This window comes from Conger conger, chromosome 8 (assembly GCF_963514075.1).
Source record: "Conger conger chromosome 8, fConCon1.1, whole genome shotgun sequence".
NCBI classification, from domain to species: Eukaryota; Metazoa; Chordata; class Actinopteri; order Anguilliformes; family Congridae; genus Conger; species Conger conger.
The window spans coordinates 21,918,538-21,940,313 of NC_083767.1; the positions used below are offsets into that span (position 1 = coordinate 21,918,538).

General features: G+C 41.5%; 2 protein-coding genes and 1 non-coding gene across 6 annotated transcripts in view; 1 reads left to right on the forward strand and 2 right to left on the reverse strand.

Annotated features, from left to right (window-relative positions):
- The window catches only part of slc30a9 (solute carrier family 30 member 9), a 29,134-nt gene extending 20,391 nt beyond the window's left edge, over window positions 1-8,743 (reverse strand). Inside the window, exons 1-5 of one of the 3 annotated variants that reach the window (XM_061252561.1) lie at window positions 8,606-8,743; window positions 7,221-7,377; window positions 4,565-4,756; window positions 4,324-4,338; window positions 4,143-4,190 (exon numbers count right to left, since the gene is read on the reverse strand). In XM_061252561.1, coding sequence (XP_061108545.1) covers window positions 4,143-4,190; window positions 4,324-4,338; window positions 4,565-4,756; window positions 7,221-7,329 — 364 coding nt within the window. In that variant the 5' untranslated portion in view covers window positions 7,330-7,377; window positions 8,606-8,743. The remainder of the gene's footprint in view (window positions 1-4,142; window positions 4,191-4,323; window positions 4,339-4,564; window positions 4,757-7,220; window positions 7,378-8,605) is intronic. The other 2 variants (XM_061252562.1, XM_061252563.1) reach the window with 2 other exon arrangements.
- Window positions 8,744-8,934: 191 nt separating this feature from the next.
- trnai-aau (transfer RNA isoleucine (anticodon AAU)) lies at window positions 8,935-9,008 on the reverse strand. The gene has a single exon. It is a non-coding gene; the product is annotated as a tRNA-Ile (tRNA).
- A 7,369-nt stretch (window positions 9,009-16,377) lies between these two features.
- The window catches only part of rab11fip5b (RAB11 family interacting protein 5b (class I)), a 36,189-nt gene continuing 30,790 nt past the window's right edge, over window positions 16,378-21,776 (forward strand). For both annotated transcript variants that reach the window (XM_061252281.1, XM_061252282.1), the window contains exon 1: window positions 16,378-16,888. In XM_061252281.1, the coding sequence (XP_061108265.1) occupies window positions 16,512-16,888 (377 nt within the window). In that variant the 5' untranslated portion in view covers window positions 16,378-16,511. The remainder of the gene's footprint in view (window positions 16,889-21,776) is intronic.

The following is a 21,776-nucleotide window of genomic DNA, read 5'->3' on the forward strand; positions in this document are numbered from 1 at the left end:
TTGGGCTTCTGTCTTCGTCACCTTGCATAAACAAGAACAGGTCTGGGGCTTGTACAGTCCCCTCCAAAAGTATTGGAAGAGAAAAGACAATTCCCTTGTTTTTGCAATACACTGAATACATTTTGGGTTGAGATAAAAGATGAACACGAGACAGAATTCAGAATTCTGAGTTCAGAATTTCAGCCTTTATTTCCTGGTATTTATACCTAGATGTGTTATACTACTTAGAAGATAGCACCTTTGGTATCAGACCACGCAATTTTTATGCGAGAAAAAGTATTGGAACAGAATATTTCAGGAAATGAAAGTAAATAACACTTAATATTTGGTAGCAGATCCCTTGTTTGCAATAACTGCATCAAGCCTGCAACCTATTGACATCACCAAACTGTTGCATTCTTCTTTTGTGATGTTTTTTCAGCATTTTACTGCAGCCTCTTTCAGTTGTTTGGTTTGGGGGGGTTTTTCCTTTCAATCCTCTTCAGGAGGTCTAATGCATGCTCAATTGGGTTAAGGTCTGGTGATTGACTTGGGCAGTCTGAAACCTTCCACTTTTGTTGTGTCCTTTGTTGTGTTGGCAGTGTGGTCAGTCATTGTCTTGCTGCATGATGACTCCCAATTAGTTTGGACACATGCCACCGTAAATTGGCTTACAGAATGTTTTTGTAGACTTCTGAATTCATCCTGCTGCTACCATCAAGAGTTACATCATCAATAAAGATTAGTGAGCAGCCATGCAAGCCCAAGCCATGACAATTCTTCCACCATGCTTCAAAGATGAGCTTGTATGTTTAGGATCATGAAGAGGTCCCTTCTTTCTCCACACATTGGCCTTTCTATTACTTTGGGAGAGTTAATCTTGGTCTCATCAGTCCGTAAAACCTCCAAAACTTTTGTGGCTTATCTCTGTCCTCCTTTGCAAAGTGTAATCTTGCCTTCCGATTCTTACTACTGATGAGTGGTTTGCATCTTGTGGCACACACTCTATATTGCTGTTCTCTATGTCTTCTTCAAATGTTTGATTGCGATACCTGCACCCCTGCCCTGTGGAGATTGTGATATTACTGACTGATGTTTTGGGGTTCACAGCTCTTACAATGTTTCTGTCATCAACTGATGTTGTTTTCCTTGGTCGACCTGTTCAATTTCTGTTGCTCAGTAAGCCAGCAGTTTCTTTCTCTTTCAGGACATTTCAAGTTGTTGTACAAGCTATCCCCAATGATTTTCCCTCTTTTCTAAGCTTAAAAATGGCTTGCTATTCTCCCAGACAGCTGTCTGGCGTTCATGTTGGTTCATCTTTTCTAACACAAATGCAGTCTTTATAGGCAAAAGCCAAGGATAGAACCAAGACTAGACATTCAGCACAATTTATTGTTTAACCAATCAATCTAACAGGACACATCTTTTGCTCAGATTGAGTGGTCTGATAGGTGATATGTTCTAAGTTTTAACAAATCTAGATAAAAATACCAGGAAATAAAAGCTGAAATTTGGATCGGTCATCTCATGTACATCTTTTGACCTCATACTCAATTGTCTTCAGTGTATAGAAAAAGTGTATATAAAAAAAAAGAGGGGGACTGTATAACATGACATGAGTCAATCAACTCAAACATCCAGTCAATGAATCAATGAATCAATGAAACAGTACATAGATATAAAGATAGAGTATAGAATAGTATAGACATTGTATAGGATATCATATCTACATGTCAGTAAATATATATATATATATATATATATATATATATATATATATATAAATAAATAAATATATCATTACAATTTGAAGAAATTAAACATTTTGTTTCATTTTGTGTCTATTATAATTTAGATATTTGACTGATCCACTTTTGAGAAACACATAGGATAGTAAACACACTTGTAGCCGGAATCGCACAATGTATGGACGTGGTGATAACACTTACAAGAAATAAGTGCTAGTGCGACCTTTACTGGTCCCCATATGAGGTTAGTATGGTGCAGCAAGCATAAGCCAATAGCACTAACCCATGCAATTAGCTTTTTAACAGTCGGCTACTTGGTCAGTAGAACAATAAAAACTAAAGCATTCGATTACGGTCAACGGAACTAAAAATGTCTGTTGCACCATCGATAAACAGCAAAAGTACCACTATAGGATCAATTCAAAGGTACAATAGGTAAGATTTTTGTGTTAAAACATTGTTACAAGACTATTGTAAATCCCTTCAAATCACTGAAATGTTGAAATCACTGACATGTTGACTCACCCACTGCCTGTGTTTATATTCCTTAAATTCGGGTTTCAAAATATAAAGCTGATGGCCCGACACTGTGTACCAAAACATTGTATAAATGTACAATAATTCAAGCTCATTGGTTGCAAGCAAATTAGTTCTAATTGCCACAGCCAATGGCGTTTCAACATTAGTGCGTTTACAGAGAAGGGGGAGGGATAAACAGTGTTGTGGTTTGAAGGTGTTTGTTGCTGCTATTCCTCTCTTGACCGTTGGAAGTCCGAAATTACCTATTGTACCATTAAATCTTTAAAGGTTACATGTGAGATGCCAGTGCTAATGAGGTTAAGTGCTGCAGTGGAAGATATACCCTATACCAGGGGTGCACAAGGAGGGCTGATCCGTTTCAGGATTTTTCACCAACTCCCGCTCTTAATTAGTTAATCGGCTCAATTTCACCTCAATCAGATATTTGCATAAGCACCAGCTGACTGCAAGTATCCTAAGGATCTTGCAGTGCTCCAGCCAGCTGTTGTAAAACTAAGTTAATCGGTTGGAACAAAAACCAGCACACAGAATTGCCCTCCAGAACTGGAGTTGTGCACCCCTGCCCTCTACCCGCACATTTGCCACCTGGTGGTTGTTGTGTGAAAAGCAAACCCTAAACCACTATGGATTATGGGCAATCTTGCTACAAATGTCTTTCCTGCATGGGTTTGCTAAAATCGACATTACAAACAGCCCTGCAGTGCCCCAAGTTATAAAACAGAGTATATACTAACCAGATGGTCAACTCTACAAATCCCACCTCAGGTTTTTATCATGGGTCACCATTCCTAGTACAGGTATGCCTCGATTTACGAACGTTCCATTTACAAATTCACATTAAGGAACACAAACATTTTAGGGACTTTTTTTTTAATTTAACGAATGGAATTAGGGCAGCCGCTCTGGATAAGATGCCATTAATGTAATGTAATGAAAGTTCACTTTAGCGAAATTTTACAGAAAAGCAGACACTGACATTGCCCTTTAGTGCTTGAAACGAAGATCCGAGATTTACTACATTTAACAGTTACTCCAGCCAAAAAGTGAGTCAACTTCCATATGAAAATGGAGATTACATTTAAGCATGGAAGAAATTTACAAACCGAACATTAAATCTGCCCGTGTATTGATCAATTAGTTTGCTAGGCAGACTTTCTACTTTTCAGTCGTTACGGTTGCACCGGTCATTTCATTTCTATACAGTGACTGGTGGCTGAGAAGAACATCACATTAGCCTCCATCCATGCACATTGCTGGCCATAGGCACAACGTTGGCAGCCATGTTCTGGTTACGAAATTAAAATGTGTTATTTAAATGGAGTTGCCATTGCAGTTTCTGTCATTACTTTAATTTAATAATGACACTGATGTTCCAATGGTTTGCCAAAGAATGAAAATAGGCCTAAAGATTATTATAATTTTTTTCTTTATCATTATCAACTACGCGGAAAGAATCTCTATTAAATCAATGATAAATACTGTTTGTTTACAAAATTTTGGTTAACAAACAGTTTCTCAGGAACATAACCCCTTCGTAGTATACCTGTACACTAGAAGAGCATCATATGCTATTTCTCAGGACTTAACTAATCAAGTAAAGCAAAAATGTTATCTTAAGAATATTTGCTGAATTTCCTAATGTTATAATGGAGACTCATTATGAATAGTTTTGAAGGGGTGTAGTTGAAGATCATGGAGGGCAACCGTAGCAACACAGAACTGATCAGAACCTGTTACCAACAGGAACTTTTTACAATGACACGATGGAAAAACATTCAAGTTGACAGTCTGGTTAGTTTATAAACTAAGTACTGAAGCACTATTGGCCCCACAGACGGAGACAGAGGATACAAACCACATCTTGCATTACTGTACCTTTCACTTGGATAGACTTGACTGGGCTGTGGATTGTGAGATCTTGTGCTACAAAGGGAAACAGATTGAATCAATAAAAAAACAAACCGGCTGCTGAACTACTTCTCTAGAGCAGCATAAATCTAAGTGCCAAAAAACAAACCGGTAGCCACATCTCATGCTGGTTTGATCGAACACTTACCTGTTTTACTTCCAACTGTGACGCCATGAAAAACATGTGGGGAGGGGAATACATTCAGCCAATTAATAAACTGATAATAAATAATAAATATAACAATCATTTTAACACTACTGCCCTTACGTTACTTTTGTGACTTAAGTCATTGTATACAGAAACCGATGCATATTCAGGAGACGTTTAAAATAAATAAATAAATAAATAAATAAAATATAGAGACGTTGGAAAGTGAAGTAGCCGTTACCGGGCACAGTGGGCTCTGGAGGAGATTCCGCAGTCTTTTCGGCTGTGTCAGTTTTGTCTGGCCCAGACGAGGACCCATCCTTACTGCCGCTAGACGTGGAGTAGTAATGGTTCTGAGCCACCGCTAAAGCTGCCACAGGGCTGTCTGGGAGACTGAACCAGATGCTGTGCACCCCGCCTGCACCCTGCCACCCTGTGGACAACAACGGAAGGGCAACTTGACTCACGGATGCCTGCGCCCTGTTTCTTTAAAAGAAAGTGTCCCAGAAGCCCACGTTCATTACTGTCTATATGTGGGGAGCATACAGTAGCTAACAGCATAGTTAGTTATATCAGCTTATAGAAACAATATATAGGCTACTGTAGACTGGCCGTTTTAACGCATCAGATCCAATCGGAACGGTTACATTGGAAGGCGTAACATTAATCTACTTAGTTCAGGATATAGACAAGATAATAAAATGTTTTTTTTCATGCCTTTTGAGCATTTTTTTTTTTTTGCAAAAAATTGCAAGTACATGTATCATCTTTACAGGTGGAAAAAAATGGCTAATTTCTATTTGGTTAATTACAAGACTGATCAAGTGGCAATCAACAGGGCAGGGAAGTATACTTCTTACACTTTGCTAAATTACAAAAGCACCAAACCGGAGAAAACACCATTATGTATACAGTCCCCCCCAAAAGTATTGGAACAGCAAGGTCAATTCCTTTGTTTTTGCTGTACACTGAATACATCTGGGGTTGAGCTAAAAAGAGGAATATGAAACAAGAGCTTTTATGTCCTGTTACTTACACCTAGATGTGTTAAAACTACTTAGAGCTTAGCACCTTTGGTATTAGACCACCAAATTTTAGGTGAGCAAAAGTATTGGAACAGAGAGAATGAATAGATGCGTTCTCCAGACCTGGCACGATTGCATAAATCGCACAATTGCATATATTGCTCCTATATTTCAGGCTGCTCTGGACTGTCTGCTAAATGAACACAGGGGTATAATGAGTCAAATTCACAACCAAAACACAAATCAACAGGAGGGAATATCATTGTCTATCAACAAAAAACATAGTTAAATCATATCTACAGAATCCTTAATGTTAAATGACACTACAAATATTATAGTATAGGATACAAATATGGGATTAATAAACATAAAACAGCCTTCTCACTACATCAACAATAGATGACTAAATAGTACATTTGAAAATATTGTTAAACTGATGCTTACTATTGCTTAACAATAATTGATCGTTGGGAAGTTCTTGGTGTCACACCAAAATTAGCTACAACCACAAAACATGCCCCCTTGTCGCTGTACTTGCACAAGCACAGCCATTTTGTCACTATCCCAAATCCATGGTGTGAACGGGGTACTTCCACACTGTCCTCCTAAGAGCAAGTACAGCCATTGTTTTTCAGTAGAGGCACATGCAATAAAACACTCAGGCCACAAACTCCAATGGAGTACAGACAGAGGGAATTTATGCAAAAAATAATTGTCTTCATCCTTACCATGTACCTATATTGTCAGCTGCAGAAAACCAACTGGGTTATGGAAGACTGGTTCCAAAGACTATTCTACAAGGCCAAAACAACCACATCGAGCAAGCAAACTCACAAACAAGTTCAATAACTGGCTAACTTTAAGATTGGCTATCCTACTTAGTTGTTCATCATTAGGTGGAACTTTTGGTACTCAGAAATAAAACCGATAATGTAACTTTCTATATGCTTGAAATTGCAAAGGCAGGCTCACAGTCTGACAATTCAGCAATTAACCCCTTAAAATATCACAGCACAAACTGTATTGGGTATATTGAGTAAGATGTACATATGCTGATGAAATTAAGATGTGGTTGTCAGAAAACTGTATCTGTACTAAAATACAGCATGTTTGAAATATGGTGGGGTATTCAACATTTTATGTTTCAGCAGCCTTTTTATGATTTACCCTTATTTGCTTCTGTAAATAACAAGCTGTACTCATGAATCATATGTTACAATGTCAAATATGCAAACTGGCAATTTGATAATATACAACTGCAAATTTTCAACGCTTTAATGCACAGCCTGGTTTGCCTGATTACACATATGACCCAAATAAATCTTCTGTTGTGTTTCCCCTTGCTGCTTACAATGGGATAATACAGTAAATTACATTATATTACAGGCATTTTGCAGACTCCTTTATCCAGAGCGACCTACAATGAAGTGCAAATCAAACCCAGGGACAAGTGTGTTGAGGAGCCTAGAGCCTAGACCCTACATTAACATTAGATGTGAAGACAAGGTTATAACAGTTTCAATGAAACATGTATCCCAAGTTCATAAACAGATGAATTATAGTCACATTACAGTTAGGCATTCGTCAGACAGTTTCTTATCCAGAACAGTTTACACTCGTTATAGATAGAACTATGTACTGAATTCATTAATGTTATGTAGCCAGATGAAGGGTAAAGGTGGCATCGCCATACTTGTAAACCGACCCTACAACCTCCTGAGTTGCAAGACCAATTCCATCACCATTACGCTAACGTTACACACCTACACTGAAACATGCACCTCGCCCAAACAGTTGTACAGAAAGACGCACCTCACCCAACAATGACTTGACAGACTGGGTTTGACGGCAGGAGTTGGACACGGTACTCACACTGACATGGCCGTCCCAGTCTTGGTGCTCTTTGTGACAAGGGGGCTCTCTGTTGCAGGTAAACTCGACAGAAGACATGCCACGGTCTTTGGGCCAGGCCTGGGAACATCCTGGCAGAATTTGGATGGGGGGGGGAGGGGGACAACACTGGAACCTACTGTTCGAACATGAAACGCTGCGGTAAATCCAAGTACCACCAGACTATGGCGAATAAACAGGTTGTTTTCTAAAACAAATCTTCAGTTCGCACCCAAAATAAAATGGTAAAATTACAATCTTTCGAGACAGATCTATGTACCAAGAGTTACTATTGTCTATTGATGGCAGAAGAATGCTTATTCTCGATAACTTCCAATAAACGTTTAATTTAGCTAACGTTAGCTACATAGTTAGCTACATAGCTAGCTTCAACAACCGCCATGAAACGTAATATTAGGCAAGTTAGCTAATGACAGGCAGTTACATACGGTTTAATACTATGCTAGCAAGGCTAGCTATGTACAGTTTAAGACTAGACAATACCTTGTTCGTGTCCAATGTTTTGTTTTTCTTTCTTTTTCAGAATAGTATCAGTATAGCCATACATTAACTTGCTCAGCTAAAGATTGCGGGCTAACTTAATTGCCTGTTCAGATAGTTAGCAATCTTGTTTACTAACCTAGCTATCCCCAATTTCACCAGTCTGATGACGCAGTTCGTCATATTCGCGTTTGATAACATAATGTGGCAGCTAGTTAATGCTAATAATCTAATTTGATTACTAACCCGTTTTTAATAACCAATTCATCAATTCGTTAACTTTAGCTATACCCAACCCGTTTACAACCCACTTTGAATACGAACGAAAGGAAATTAACAGTATCAACCTAACCGGCATTTTGGGGGAAAACAAAACCGCCGAACCCTCACAACCCTAGCAAATCAGAATTACTGATTATGGTTTGACAACTAGCCAAATCGCTCATTACATTATCTCCATTCTTTATCTGACAAGCTAACTTAGCTATCTGGTAAACGAACTAATGTTAACAGTCGATTGGTGAATTGCCATTAGCTGATTCATGACTACCTTAGTCGTTAACTAACTCAGCTAGTTGCGTGCCCAATATCGACAGTTAACTTAGCTGACGTCGTGTGACGCCGACTGAAAAATACACTAAAGCTAGTAATTGAATTTAGCTACCCCGATAGCGTTCTCAATATGATACAAAGGTAGCTAGCTAGCAAGAAGTGCGGTTAAAATGTGACATAGCGGTAATTCTCGTTGGCTCACACGCGAGTTACATTGATAACCAGCTATGTCAAGCGCAAATAACATACGTTTGTGATTGTGTTCATAAAAATGTAGAATAAAAGCTTTGCAGGCAGCAGTCATTTATCCTTACCTGGCTGCAGTAAGTATTGCTCCACATACCTCAATCCATCTCAAATTATAGCCAACTAGCTAACCCCGCTGCCATCATTACCCGACCACTTTGCTCAGACAGAAACTACGGAAATCTCGCGATACAGAACGAACTCCCGTTGATAGTACTTACTCTCGCGAGTGGAATGTAAGCAAGGTCATATCATTCAATTTCGTTTGTATGCTGCATGTTGCTATAGCCTGTGGTACGTATATTAGCATTGAGCAATATATTATAATTGTTACAATGAAAGCGGTCTGTTACTAAATGTTTATCCGACTTCAACAGTCAATATCATTAAAAGTAGCTGGCCCGTACGGGGATCGAACCCGCGACCTTGGCGTTATTAGCACCACGCTCTAACCAACTGAGCTAACCGGCCACATTCACTTTTCTGAGATGTGCTTCTTTCAAACTACACTGTCCATACATTTACAGCTGTATATTATATTATATAGGGAAACCATGTATGTAGCATTGGCACAGCCTTGTTTTCCAACCGAAAGTATGAGCAACGATAAACTAAGGAACTCGCAAGCCCTGAACGGATACCTTTCCAAAGTCAAGTCAGGGGACATATATTCCATTTTTTTGTAATAAGGAGTTATACAATTACTTTTTTGGAAAATTCCACTCAGTTAGGACAGTTATATACAACCTTACAGTGAATATAACTGCGCTCCTTTATTTAGCCTGTGGATAGACGAAACCATTTTGATGACAATAAATGCATTATTACTTCCAGAGAAACATTTATGTGGAGAAAGTCGGAGAACACAAATATATTAAGTAAACTCTTAACCGATGGCCGAGAATAGTAGGTAGAAGTTGATGCCCATTGTTCAGTGGAGAGATTTCCCAGCCAAGTCATTTTCATGACCAATGCTGCCCTCTCGTGGTTACCTGAGGGATTGTCTACTAGAGGCATATTATTGGATTACCGAATGCGCAATCGAGTCCTTGGTAGCACGTTGGCGCGGTTTCACACAACCAGAGGTTTTATTATAGACTTGAGAATGTAACACATTCTGAGGAGTTAGATGTTTCTGGGAGAGGGACTATGGGAATTGGGAAATATGACCAACACGTCAATGAACTGCATGAAGTGATGGCACAATTTTCAATTTTAATGCAATTGACCCAAACCCAGTTGCATCATTGTTTATAGTTTAATAAGCTTTTCTATGTATAAAAAAGCTATTTTCAATGTTTTCTAATTCAATGCTCAATCATTTTTGCATCAGTGATAACGGACCTTGATACCGATGACATACAATTACTTGTGCTACATCCAGTTGAGCTGTCAGTCTGTAACTGAGGGTCATAACACTGAGGTCCTAGTGTATCCAATATATCCATCCCCACCAAAGTGGAATGGAGGTTCACAGCTGTATCAAACACTGAAGAGGTCAAGAAAGATCATGATAGAGGAAAGACAAGTTATTATCTGAGATCACCTCCTACACTTAGAGAAGATCTGCAGGGGAGCTACAGTGCAGTCTGTAAGCATTTGGGTAGTGGTACAATTTCAAATTTGACATGGAAAGGGGCAAAATGGGAATCACAACGTGGAAAGGGGCAAAGTGGCGGAACGGAGGGGTCTTGCTGGTGTATATGCCTTGATAAGCAATTGAAATATATACAGGGCTGATCCCTTAACTGCCTGTTACGCGAGCACCAATGTTTTAAATTCGATGTGTGCCATAACAGGTAGCCAGTGGAGGCTGCTGAGCAGGGGGGTGACATGTGAATGTCTGGGAACATTGAGTACCAGACTGGCTGCGGCATTCTGGATCAGTTGTAGGGGTCTGATGGTAGATGCTGGAAGGCCAGCCTGCAGAGAATTGCAATAGTCTTGCTTGGACAAGGAGCTGAGTGGAGTAGGTGGTGAGGAAGGGTCGGATTCTCTGGATGTTGTACAGGAAAAATCTGCACGCCCGGGCCACCGTAGCGATGTACTCGGAAAAGGACAGTCTGTTGTCCATCACCACTCCAAGGTTTCTTGCACTAGGGGATGAGGTCACTGTGGTAACCCCTAGTGAGATGGAAAAATCTCAGAAGGGAGATGTTAGAGCAGGGATGAAGATTACCTCTGTTTTACCTGGGTTGAGCTTTAGGTGGTGGTTTCCCATCCAGCTCTGGATGTCTCTCAGGCAGGCGGAGATACGGGTAGAGACCTGTGTGTCTGATGGGGGGAAGGAGAAAAAGAGTTGGGTGTCATTGGCATAACAATGATATGAGATGCCATGAGCAGAGATAACAGGGCCAAGGGATCTGGTGTAAATGGAGAAGAGGAGGGGGCCAAGGACTTAGCCCTGGGGGACTCCTGTAACAAGGGGGTGAGGGGTTGACACTCTTCCAGCCCAGGACACCTGGGAAGACTGGTCAGAGAGATAAGATTTAATCCAGTCTAAGGCTGTGCCACATATCATTGTATATGCCGGGGAGGATAGGAGGATGAAGTGGTTGACTGTGTCAAAGGTGGGGTCCAGACTGGTGGAGGTCCAGCAGGTTATTATGCAAGAAGGAGGAAGAGAGTTGGTTGGAGGCAGCAGACACAGAGGAATCAGACAAAAAACCCAGGATAGAGAGTTTCAGTTAACTCTGCGTCAAATGTGTGCAAGCTCACCTGCTGATACCTTTAAAAGGCACTCCAATATCAGCCCCTATACCACTCCACTCAACCGCCCACACAGACCTTCTCTGCAAACCTCTCTGGGTGATCAGAATATGGCTGCTCCTCACAACCTGTTGTCAGTGCCACCTTCCTGTCACCCTCAGAGATTATTTCTGCTTGCTGTGTTGGGATCCAGTGTGAGCTGACAAGCATCTGCAGACAAGAGGAAGGCAATTATTATTATTATTACTATTATTATTAAAGGAGCACACTTGTTTCAGTTGAGCTTATTTGAATTAAATGCTTAAATTATGTTTGTAGGCCTTTTTTAAATCACCGTCAGTGTAGCCATTTCCTCAATATGGGGCAAAACTTCACTGGACGTGTTTGGCTTGAATCTCCAGCCTGCGTTTCCCAGAAAGTAACAGGTGCTCAAACTCCACCCTTGAATGCAGAGACTGATTTATGCATGGCCACCACATGACACTCCCACGAAAATAGCATAATAGCATACAATATCACAGAACCTAACTTGACTAGCCTGAGTGATATGACGGACCGCTCTGACTTTGCCGAGTTAGAGGACGAGCTTTTCGATTTTGACGAAGAAATAGTTAGCTAAATGAGTGTTAGTGTTAACCATAAATTATTTTATCATTCCAATATGAATTGGCATTAACTAGCTAATGTAGCTAGTTGTTAACATTAATTAATGATCTAGCCTAAAAAAACATAAAGTTGTACAGCAACTAACAGTTAGATAACGACTAGCCTACATTAGTTCATGCCAATTCATGTAACCTTATTGTAAAGTGTTACCTAATTATTTTTTTTAAGGTATTTGTAATTGATTGAACAGACTGCACATTCGCACTGAAGCATTAAATTATGGTGAAATGAAGAACCACAGCACCATCGACATTTGTGCATTATAAATCCTTTTTTTTGATTGGTCTTATGTAATATTCTAATATTTTGAGATACTGGATTTTAGATTTTCATGAGCTGTAATCATCCATCCATCCATCCATTATCTTAACCTGCTTATCCTGAACAGGGTCGCAGGGGGGCTGGAGCCTATCCCAGCATACATTGGGGCGAAAGGCAGGAATCCACCCTGGACAGGTCGCCAGTCCATCGCAGGGCACACACACCATTCACTCACACACTCATACCTACGGGCAATTTAGACTCTCCAATCAGCCTAACCTGCATGTCTTTGGACTGTGGGAGGAAACTCACACAAACACAGGGAGAACATGCAAACTCCACACAGAGAGGCCCCGGCTGATCGGGATTTGAACCCAGGACCACCTTGCTGTGAGGCAGCAGTGCTACCCCCCCACTGCACCATCCATGCCTCCCCTTGAAGGCATTTAATTTTACTCAAAAAATCTATTTTGGAGACCATGTTTAGCCTATATTGCTGTGTAGGTATTATCTCAGAAACTATCGTTTTTCATGTCATTTCATAGCCCCTTTTCCATGAGCCTACATTTCGTTGTGAATTAGTGCCTGTATCGCTATGAGTTTATCGCGATTTAAGATTCATCTGAACAGTTTTCCGTTGGTCGCGCGTTAGCTTGATGTAATAATGCTCTGCTGATAGCCATCAATCATACTGAAATCATTACGCTCGTTAACGAGTAACGTCAGAACCCGCTGCTATTCACTTGTATAAATCTAACTTATTCGACCTGATGATACGTTAAACTAGCGAGCTGGTTTATTGCTAAACCACTAACGGTGTATTAACTGTGTCTAATGACTCTGAGTTTGAGACATCCTTTTCTAGGCTCTAAAGTCGTCAAGCTACCTGCCTCACACAAACAGCGGAATTCCGATGAAGAGCGGCTTGTTTCACAGAGAGGCCCCAGCCGATCGGGATTTGAACCCAGGACCACCTTGCTGTGATGCAGCAGTGCTACCCCCCCACTGCACTATCCATGTGTTACAGGTCCCAGGTAAGGGGCGGGGCCTGTTACATGTAGGTTTGTCTGTTTGTTTGGGGAGGTTCCAAGGCCTGATAACATCGGTGATCGGACCGGACCAGACCTGCAGTGTGCAGGGGAGGTCCATAAATGACAACCTGCTCCTCGTGAGGGATCTAATCATCCATTCCGGGGAGCGGAGGTCCCCCTTGTGCCTTCTCAGCCTCGATCAAGAGAAGGCATTTGACCGGGTGAGTCATGTGTGCTTAGAGAGAGTGCTAGAGAAAATGAACATTCCTGGCCCCCTCCTGTGCTGGACAAAAATCTGTCTGACAGACATAACGGGCAGAGTGGTTGTCAATCGGCAGCCCTCTGCCCTGTTCGATGTCAGGTCTGGCGTTAGGCAGGGGTGCCCTCTAGCATCTCTCCTGTATGTCATCTACCTGGAACATTCCTCCAGGCCCTCAGGGCCAATCCAGGGGTGGTGGGCTACCCACTACCTGGAGCCGGGGGGGAACCTGCTAAAGGTGATGGCGTACATGGACGACATTGCCATCGTCGCCACAGATAGTCGTTCTATCGCTTGTGCCACCAAGGTGTTGGACGACTTCTGTGTGGCCACTGGCGCCCTGGTCAACAGGGACAAGAGTGAAATGTTTCTGTCTCCACATTGGAGTGAGGAGCTGACCATTTCCTTCCCTGTGCGTAGGAATACTATCAAGCTCCTGGGGGTGACCTTCCAGGCTGACGGAGGAGGGAGAACCAGCTGGGAGGGAGCCCTCCGCCACGTCCAAAATAAAATCAGGAGCTGGAGTGTACAGCCCTTTACCATGGCGGGTAAGATCCTTGTCCTGAAGGCAATTGTCCTACCCATTCTGCTCTATGTGGGGAGGGTGTTTCCCCCAGACAAAGCCACCGGGAAGTTAATCACCCGGATGGCTTTCCGCTTTGTCTCGGGGAGCACTATGGAAAAATTGAAACGTGTCACCCTCCTCAAGGAGGAGCGGAATGGGGGGCGGGGGGTCCAAGACATTGTCACCATCATTATGGTGCAGGGTCTGGCCACCCTTGTCCAGAACGTAGGGAAGGTGGGTAAGGCCTCTGGTACCTTTGCCAGGTACTATGCCACCCCCTTCCTCAGAGCAATGGGCTTGGGTGTGCTGGACCTCACCATACCCTATAGCTGGGACCCCCTATATGTCTACCGAGCCCTGAAGGACTTTGCCTACAGGACAGGTCTGCCCAGGGCTGGCCTAACCTCGTGGAGCTACAAAATGATCATGGCTCATTTAAGATCTGGCCAAATTGTAACGCTCCCGAGGGGGGGGCCAGACCTGGACCCGCAAGTCATCTGGGCAAATGTAACACATAAGTTTCTAACTAACAAACAAAAAGACATTGCCTGGATGACAGCCTATAGGTGTCTCCCCACAAGAACTTTTATGTACCGCCGGCACTTAGCCCTGACTGAACGCTGCCCCCACGGATGCACTGACTCAGAATACATTCATCATCTTTTCTGGGAGTGCTCCGTGGCCAGGCGGGTCTGGGGCCTTGTTTGTTCCTCTGTCTCCCTAAGCAGGTTCCTGCCAAGGTCCTCCCTGATGGCTGAGGGCATCCTCTACGGTCCGCCGGGGGGATGCAAGACCATCAAGCTCCAGCGTCAGTGGAGGATCATCAACATTGTGAAGCAGGTCCTGTGGGAGGCGAGGAACATCAAGGTCTACCAAAAAACAACTGTAGACCTGATCACTCTCCGGAGGAGGATTCAAAACCTCCTCCAGGACGGCATCATTGTGGACATGCACCGAAACAAAAACCTGGCTAGAGAGAAGTGGGGTGTGGATCATTGGAAGGAATTTATCATATAGTCCACCCCCCAAGGGACACAGAAGCCTCTTGGGACAGTAAACCTGAGCAACATTGACTTCTTCTTTACATTTATGCCCGTTTTGGGATTTCTTAAGTCACCTTTTTTTTTCTTTGTGTGTTGATTTTTCTAAGTTTTGTGAAGTTCTTATTTGTAATCATTTGTTTCAACACTTTTTCTCAAAGTTTGGTTTCATTTAAATTATGTCTTTGTTCTTTAGTTTAAGTGTAGTAAATAATTATTTTGAGTTATCTTTTGAGTGTCTTCTAAAACAAAGAAAAATGCCTTTAAACTGTAAAGAATCTGAAAAGAACCAATAAAACCACATTTTCAAGCCAACCTGAAGAAGTTTGTTTTAACATTACACTCGTGGTTCTCTAGCTTGCATAGCTTTTCAAGATCAACTGTAATCTTAGCGAGCTGTTCCTTAAGAAATACAGCGTGGGGTGTTGCTGTGGTTGAAAAAGCTAAAAAAGCAAAAAGCAATATATTTATTTTTTGTAATTTTACACATTTTTTAAGTTAATTCAATGAACTTTTCATTAGTAATGTACGCCTGTTTGCTAATCACTCAGTAGGCTAATGTATTTGTTACCTAAATGAATATTATACATTTGGAAACCATAGATTAAACTTATTGTTAACCATACATTATTTTTTTCTCATTCCAATATGAATTGGCGATTAACTAGCTAATGTAGGCTATTAGCAACTATTAGCTAGTTGTTAAGATTAATTACTGATGTAGCTTAAAAATACATGAAGAAATTTGAACTGCTTAGATTTTCACTGGTCAGTTAACAACTACCCGACATTACTTCATGCCAGTTCATGTAACCGCATTTTAAAGTGTTACCTATTAACATTAAAAAGTATTGGTAATTTGATTAAACGAACCGCACATTAGCATCTGCACATCGGGCAGCTTTGCATAGCAGTAGGCTACTTCACCGGGCGCCTTGGAAGGAGAAGAGACCGCAGGGGACTGATGCTAAATAACGTGATAACATCTGTCCGTTAACTACGTTTTCCACGAAGACGGGCAAAAGGGGAAATGAAACACGTACAGTATTATTGTAATCAGCTATCAACCGGTTAGTGTAGTGGCGAAGTTTGTGCTGGCGAAAGTCAGGGCTGTGGTTAACGTACTTCCTTAGAGAGTGACGTCGGCGAATGCTTTGGGCTGTGTAGCCATTCAGTGGATTTTTGGAGTGCCTCTGCAGAGAAGGGGTGTCCAAGCGGAGGGTAGCAGCAGTGCCAAGCAAGAACAACAAGCTTTCAGACGCAGTAGGGCGGGGGCGAGAGGACACAGCTGAAAACTTCGGGAGGTGGATCGTATAGTGCGCAACTGTAAACTGGAAGGTTTTTGACAGCCCAGCTGCTCCATCAGGGGACGCGGCGGGTACCACACTTGCTATTATTGTGAAATTCCCGCGCCCCCTGAAATTTCTGACTTGATAACTAGAGATGTCTTTGATAAATATTGAAGATGATCAGAGATGGGTGCCTACGCACGTCCAGGTAACCGTCCTGCGGGGCAGGGGACTGCGGGCAAAGGGTAAGCATGGAACCAGCGACGTTTACACCGTTATTCAAGTGGGGAAAGAGAAATTTACCACGGCTGTGTTTGAAAAGACTACTGCTCCGGAGTGGTCGGAAGAATGCGCCTTCGAGCTGTTACCCGGAGTACTTGAAGCTGGGGGACGGGGCGCCTATCCTCCCGGGAGTAGCGACCTGGCCTTTACAGTGATGCATCGAGCCTTGATCGGACCTGATGTATTTCTAGGACATGTCGTCTTGCCCTTGGATAAAGTCTTCCAAGACAGGATATGTCTGAGGAACGAGTGGGTTGTTTTTCTTTGTTCTGCTGAATGATGTACGCATTGGTATTTTTATTTTTTTGTCATGGACCATCTCCATAATTTGCTGGTCTGTAAGCCAGAGCTAAGGTTCCTTCCCTAGCACATGGTGACTGAATTGCTACCGTTACTCGGCCAGTGATAATACATATCTAGATTGAAGAGCGTAACGTTACTATAACGTTAAACAGACTAAGTTTGTATTTAAACGTGCACATTTTATTTAGCTAGCAACCTAACGCTACCTAATATAACATTTTGAGCTGTCTTCCTACAAACCATTACAGTTAAACCAACAACAATAAGACAGTCACGAATCCTCGCCATTGTCCTGCTTCACAGAAAAAAATATTGCTGTTCGTGGCACAATCAATTTACTAGCTCCAGACAGCATTTTGTCTACGTAATAATTGATACCGTTTTGAAGGGGCTGGAAACGAATAGGCCCCCTGTTACATGAACTAACGTGGTTCATTTGCTATTGGTAACGCGGTGTCGGATGGGGCGGACTGCTCGATTTGAGTTTAAGATAACGACATTACTACTGTTAACGTGTTAATTTGAAGGGATATTTGATGATCTTTGTCGTCTTTAAGCAAAAAATTATGAATTACGTCGAGATTAAAATGTATTTTACATGTTGTGGAAAGAGGCGACTAAAGCGACATCTCAGGGTTTTATGGTAATTAGTACCATGAATCATTTATAGCATGGATTACCTAGCTGTTTAACCTATTTGTTATGAGGGCTGTGAACGAGGACTGAAACAACTTGGGCGACTTAGTTTGCCATCTCCTACCATATTAGGCCTACTAAAACATTACTTGTATATTCACTTGCACAGATGCATATCAAGCAGGGCACCCAGCTTAACTGTCAAGACTCTATACATAAAATATTATAGCCAATAAGCTTCCCAAACCTCAGATTTCAAATCTTCGTCATTTCAAGTAAATGACCCCACCCCATTTTAGGAAAGGTAGGTGATTAGCGTGTGTGTAAAACCAGCACATTCTGTAGGTTATCTGTATGGGTAGAGAGAGACACATTACACCTTTGTTAACCCATTGAGGCCAGTCATATCTGGGCTGTGTCATGTACTGAGGAATTCAGCCACTGTACTTAGTTATACTCTGACTGAGTATAGTTTGGGTTTGTTTGTTAAGTAACAGCTTCAAGTTTAACTATTATTAATTAGATTGGTATGTGTTTTTACAGGTGGCCCACACCTCTATAGGTTGACTATCTATTTAGGAAGATTTTGCCCCTTTGTGACAATGGATCACTTGCTGCCAGTTGTTTTTTTGATGAGAGGTCAGTCAGTAAGGTGATCTAGGGCGGGTTGTTGCTGGGTACGTATAACCCAGAGCTGCTTGAGTGGATGGCAGGTGCATCAGAGGGTGATTGGCTGTGGCAGTTCTAAGATTTTTTCAATGCGGGTCAAACCAGTTAGGGGTGGCCCCTGGGAAATCATACAAGTCTATCAGAAATAAATACAGTGTTGCAAAGTGCCTTACTGTTGTAAGGCATGGAGAGGACAACACAATAATTAGGTGTGCTATGCAAAAGTCTATGGTACTGCTAATACAATCAATAATGTAATGTATTGTGCTTTTTGCAACCCTGCATGCTATAGCCCCCCTCCAGTGCTTTGAACCAAAGGTGTTGGGCATTGTCAGATTGACAACATTGTGGACCAAGAGCATTGGGCCGGGGGCACCAAGGGTGGCCAATCATATTGCGGGGGGAGGTGTTGCCACCCCTTTAGCTCCTGATGATGGGATCACACATCTCTGCTTGCAGCCTCGTGTGAATTGAACGTACTTGTCAAAAAATTGCTGTGTGGCATTTCGTCATTACTTCAGCCTCAGGGAAAGACTGGTAAAAACAGCCCCCTCGTGATGCATCATATGTTTACCCCAGATAATTTCCTTCATCTTGGCTTACCTTACTGGTGCAAACTCTCTATGGGGACCACAGGCATTTCATTGTGCCAGCTACTGTGATTTTTATGCTGTGTGTCCATGATTTTCTGGGACAATTATGGTCATGATTTGCAAGACCTGTTTGTGTCTGTGTTTGTATGTGAAAGTGGAGGTTGTTCTCTGTGCATGTGTGCGCTTTGGTAAGTGGAGTGATGGCATATACAGTCTGTCCCTTATGAAAAAATCATGTTGAAAAACCACATGTGAAAACCTGACGATGTGAAGAGTGCACATGTGAAGTAATTACATTTATAATATGAGAGCAGGAAAAGGTATCCTGTGCTATTTCAAGTTGCCATTTTGTTTTCACGTGTGAAAATTGTGCATGTGAAAATGTCTAGTTCACATGTGACATTTTCTTTTTTCATGTGAATATTTGAATTCATACATGAGCATGTTAAATTCACATCTGAAATTGTGAGGCAAATTTTAGATTTTTTGTAAGGGGTGATTGGATCCACATATGTTATGGCAGTAAATTATGGTCTAATTAAGCCATATTTACAACTTCATCATTTTTTCAAGTTCCACTTCTCAATCTAAACACATTTCTTAAAAATATAATTGTTAAAAGGACAGTTCTTAAAGGAAAAGGTTAAATATGTTTCATAACATTCAAAATTGTCTTGCTGACCATTGCATGTCCTTTTTGTGTTAGCTATTGCACATTCAGACTAGCAGCAGTGGACTATACTCAGATTTTTTAATGTCCAATTGTCATGAAGGGCTGTTTCCATGACAGGGCAGGGATACTGAAATTCGGCCCTCTAGAAACAAATTGTTGTTTTTCTTTTCTACCTGATGGTTAATTGATCAATTAACTTCACTGATTGTCTATAGATTTAGATTTGGGGCGACAGGAGATAAGAGCAGTCGTCTGGCAGTTGGAGGGTTGCCGATTCGATCCTGCCCTGGGTGTGTGGAAAGTGTCCCTGAGCAAGACACCTGACCCCCAATTGCCCCAACAGTGTTTTGGATAAAGGCGCTATATAAATGCAGACATTTACCATTTACTATTTAAATCACCCAGTGTCCCAGGTTGTGAATCTGTCTGCTCCAGCCCATAATGCCCCTGGGAAGTACTCGTCAGGAAACGGCCATAACAGTTTTGGAATAGGCTATTTCTGTGAATTGTCTGTGTTCATGATCCGCAATGTACAGTACATTGTGGTCCTATGATTGTTTGTTAAGAAAAACGCAGATGATGACTAGTGCTTCCCAGGGCCATTATGGGCTGGAGCAGACAGCCCTGTTCCTTGGATTCACTGCCCTCCTTGTTTGCAGTCTGTGAAAATGTGTGATGATTGAGTCTGATTCTTCTTAATGTGGGAGCCGCACAGTAGCCGTTCATGTGACCCAGATTTGATGCAACATGACTGATTTAGAATAACAAGCCACTATCCTTCCTTTCGGCCAGTAAATACTGTGGAGCTTTGCTGGTTGGGGCGGGGGGTATATCAAGATAATTGCTGGCAATTGCAAACTGAGGTTTAATAGTAGGCCCGGGTGATGGGATAAATTGGGTGTACCATGTATCTTGTTAAAAGGGCATCAACAGCGCTAGTTTTGCTTGGCTGAGTGTATCTTCAAAATTATAAGGACCTTGTGATTTCTGAATGTGTTTTTATAATGCTCAATTTCATTGCCTTTTGCTCTACATTTCTTGGTGTGATGACATGACAATGTGCTCTAGCTAACTAGTTAAGGGTTAAGGTTAGGCAGTTTTATGTTTCAAGGGTCTGTGCAACCTTTTTCTTTTCTTTACAATATCTCCTTGCTTCATCTTCATGTTTACAATTTACAATTTAGTCATTTGGTCTTTAGCCAAAGCGAAAATGTGTGTGCCAGCATAAATGAACTGGATGTTTTCAGCCCATCTGTGAATATATTAACAATCAGCTGCCTTTCCACTAACTGCTACTAAAGAGAAGTGCTCTTGTATCCAAACTGTTTAATATTCATGTTTTTCATTTATAATCTGGTTTGTTCTCCTAAAGTGGGCCTGCAGGGTAGTCATTTGAGTATTCTTTATTAAGCTATACAAATGCAAATTAGTATTTCTTAAAAATATGTGTGGCTCTGTCATATTCTGTCCTTTGAACTGATATACTGTGGGACTAAATTAGCAGAGCCTGAATGAATGTAATTTCATAGGATCACATTTGGGGGTGCATTGGCAAAGTCATCAATTTGTAATGAAGCTTTGTTGTTTAAAGGGCTAACTACAGTGTCCACTGTTAAGTGCTCTCTTATACAATGTTGTCAAACTTGAAAAAAGCAAGCCGCACACAATCGACTGCTCACAAAGTGTCTTTTATCTACATGTGTGAGTTATTCCATCCCCATTTTTTACTGAACATCAAGTGCATTGTGGCAATGAGGTAACATATAAAATGTATAGGCTAACTATACAGGGAGGAACACATTTTTGCTCTGGTGGAATGACTAACTGACTTACAGGTAGCTGAGCAACAGCAGGGTGACCAGGGTTTGATGACAAACTCATGCTAACATAGATAGCTAGCTATCTAGAAAGCTAATGCTAGTCACCATTTTGATTTGTCTGACTGATACCATCTGATCTCCGGAGATGGTGTCAGTAATGTTTCCATCACTGCACTTTACTACTTAACTGAATTGGTCCTATCCTACTGATGATTTTGTAGGTTTTGGTGTCACTGATATCGTAGCGGTGTCATTTTCATATAGTTTTTCATCTTCTGCTGGCCAGTTAAGTAAACTAGTGTTGGGAGTCCCTTTAGTCAATCAAAAATCTATTTCTCTATCTCTAAAATAGAATAGAAAAAGAGAATCATGGGGCTTTTATTAGTGAACAGCATGACAACACTTTGTTCATTGTCATTGTGATTAATATCCATTGTAACAAT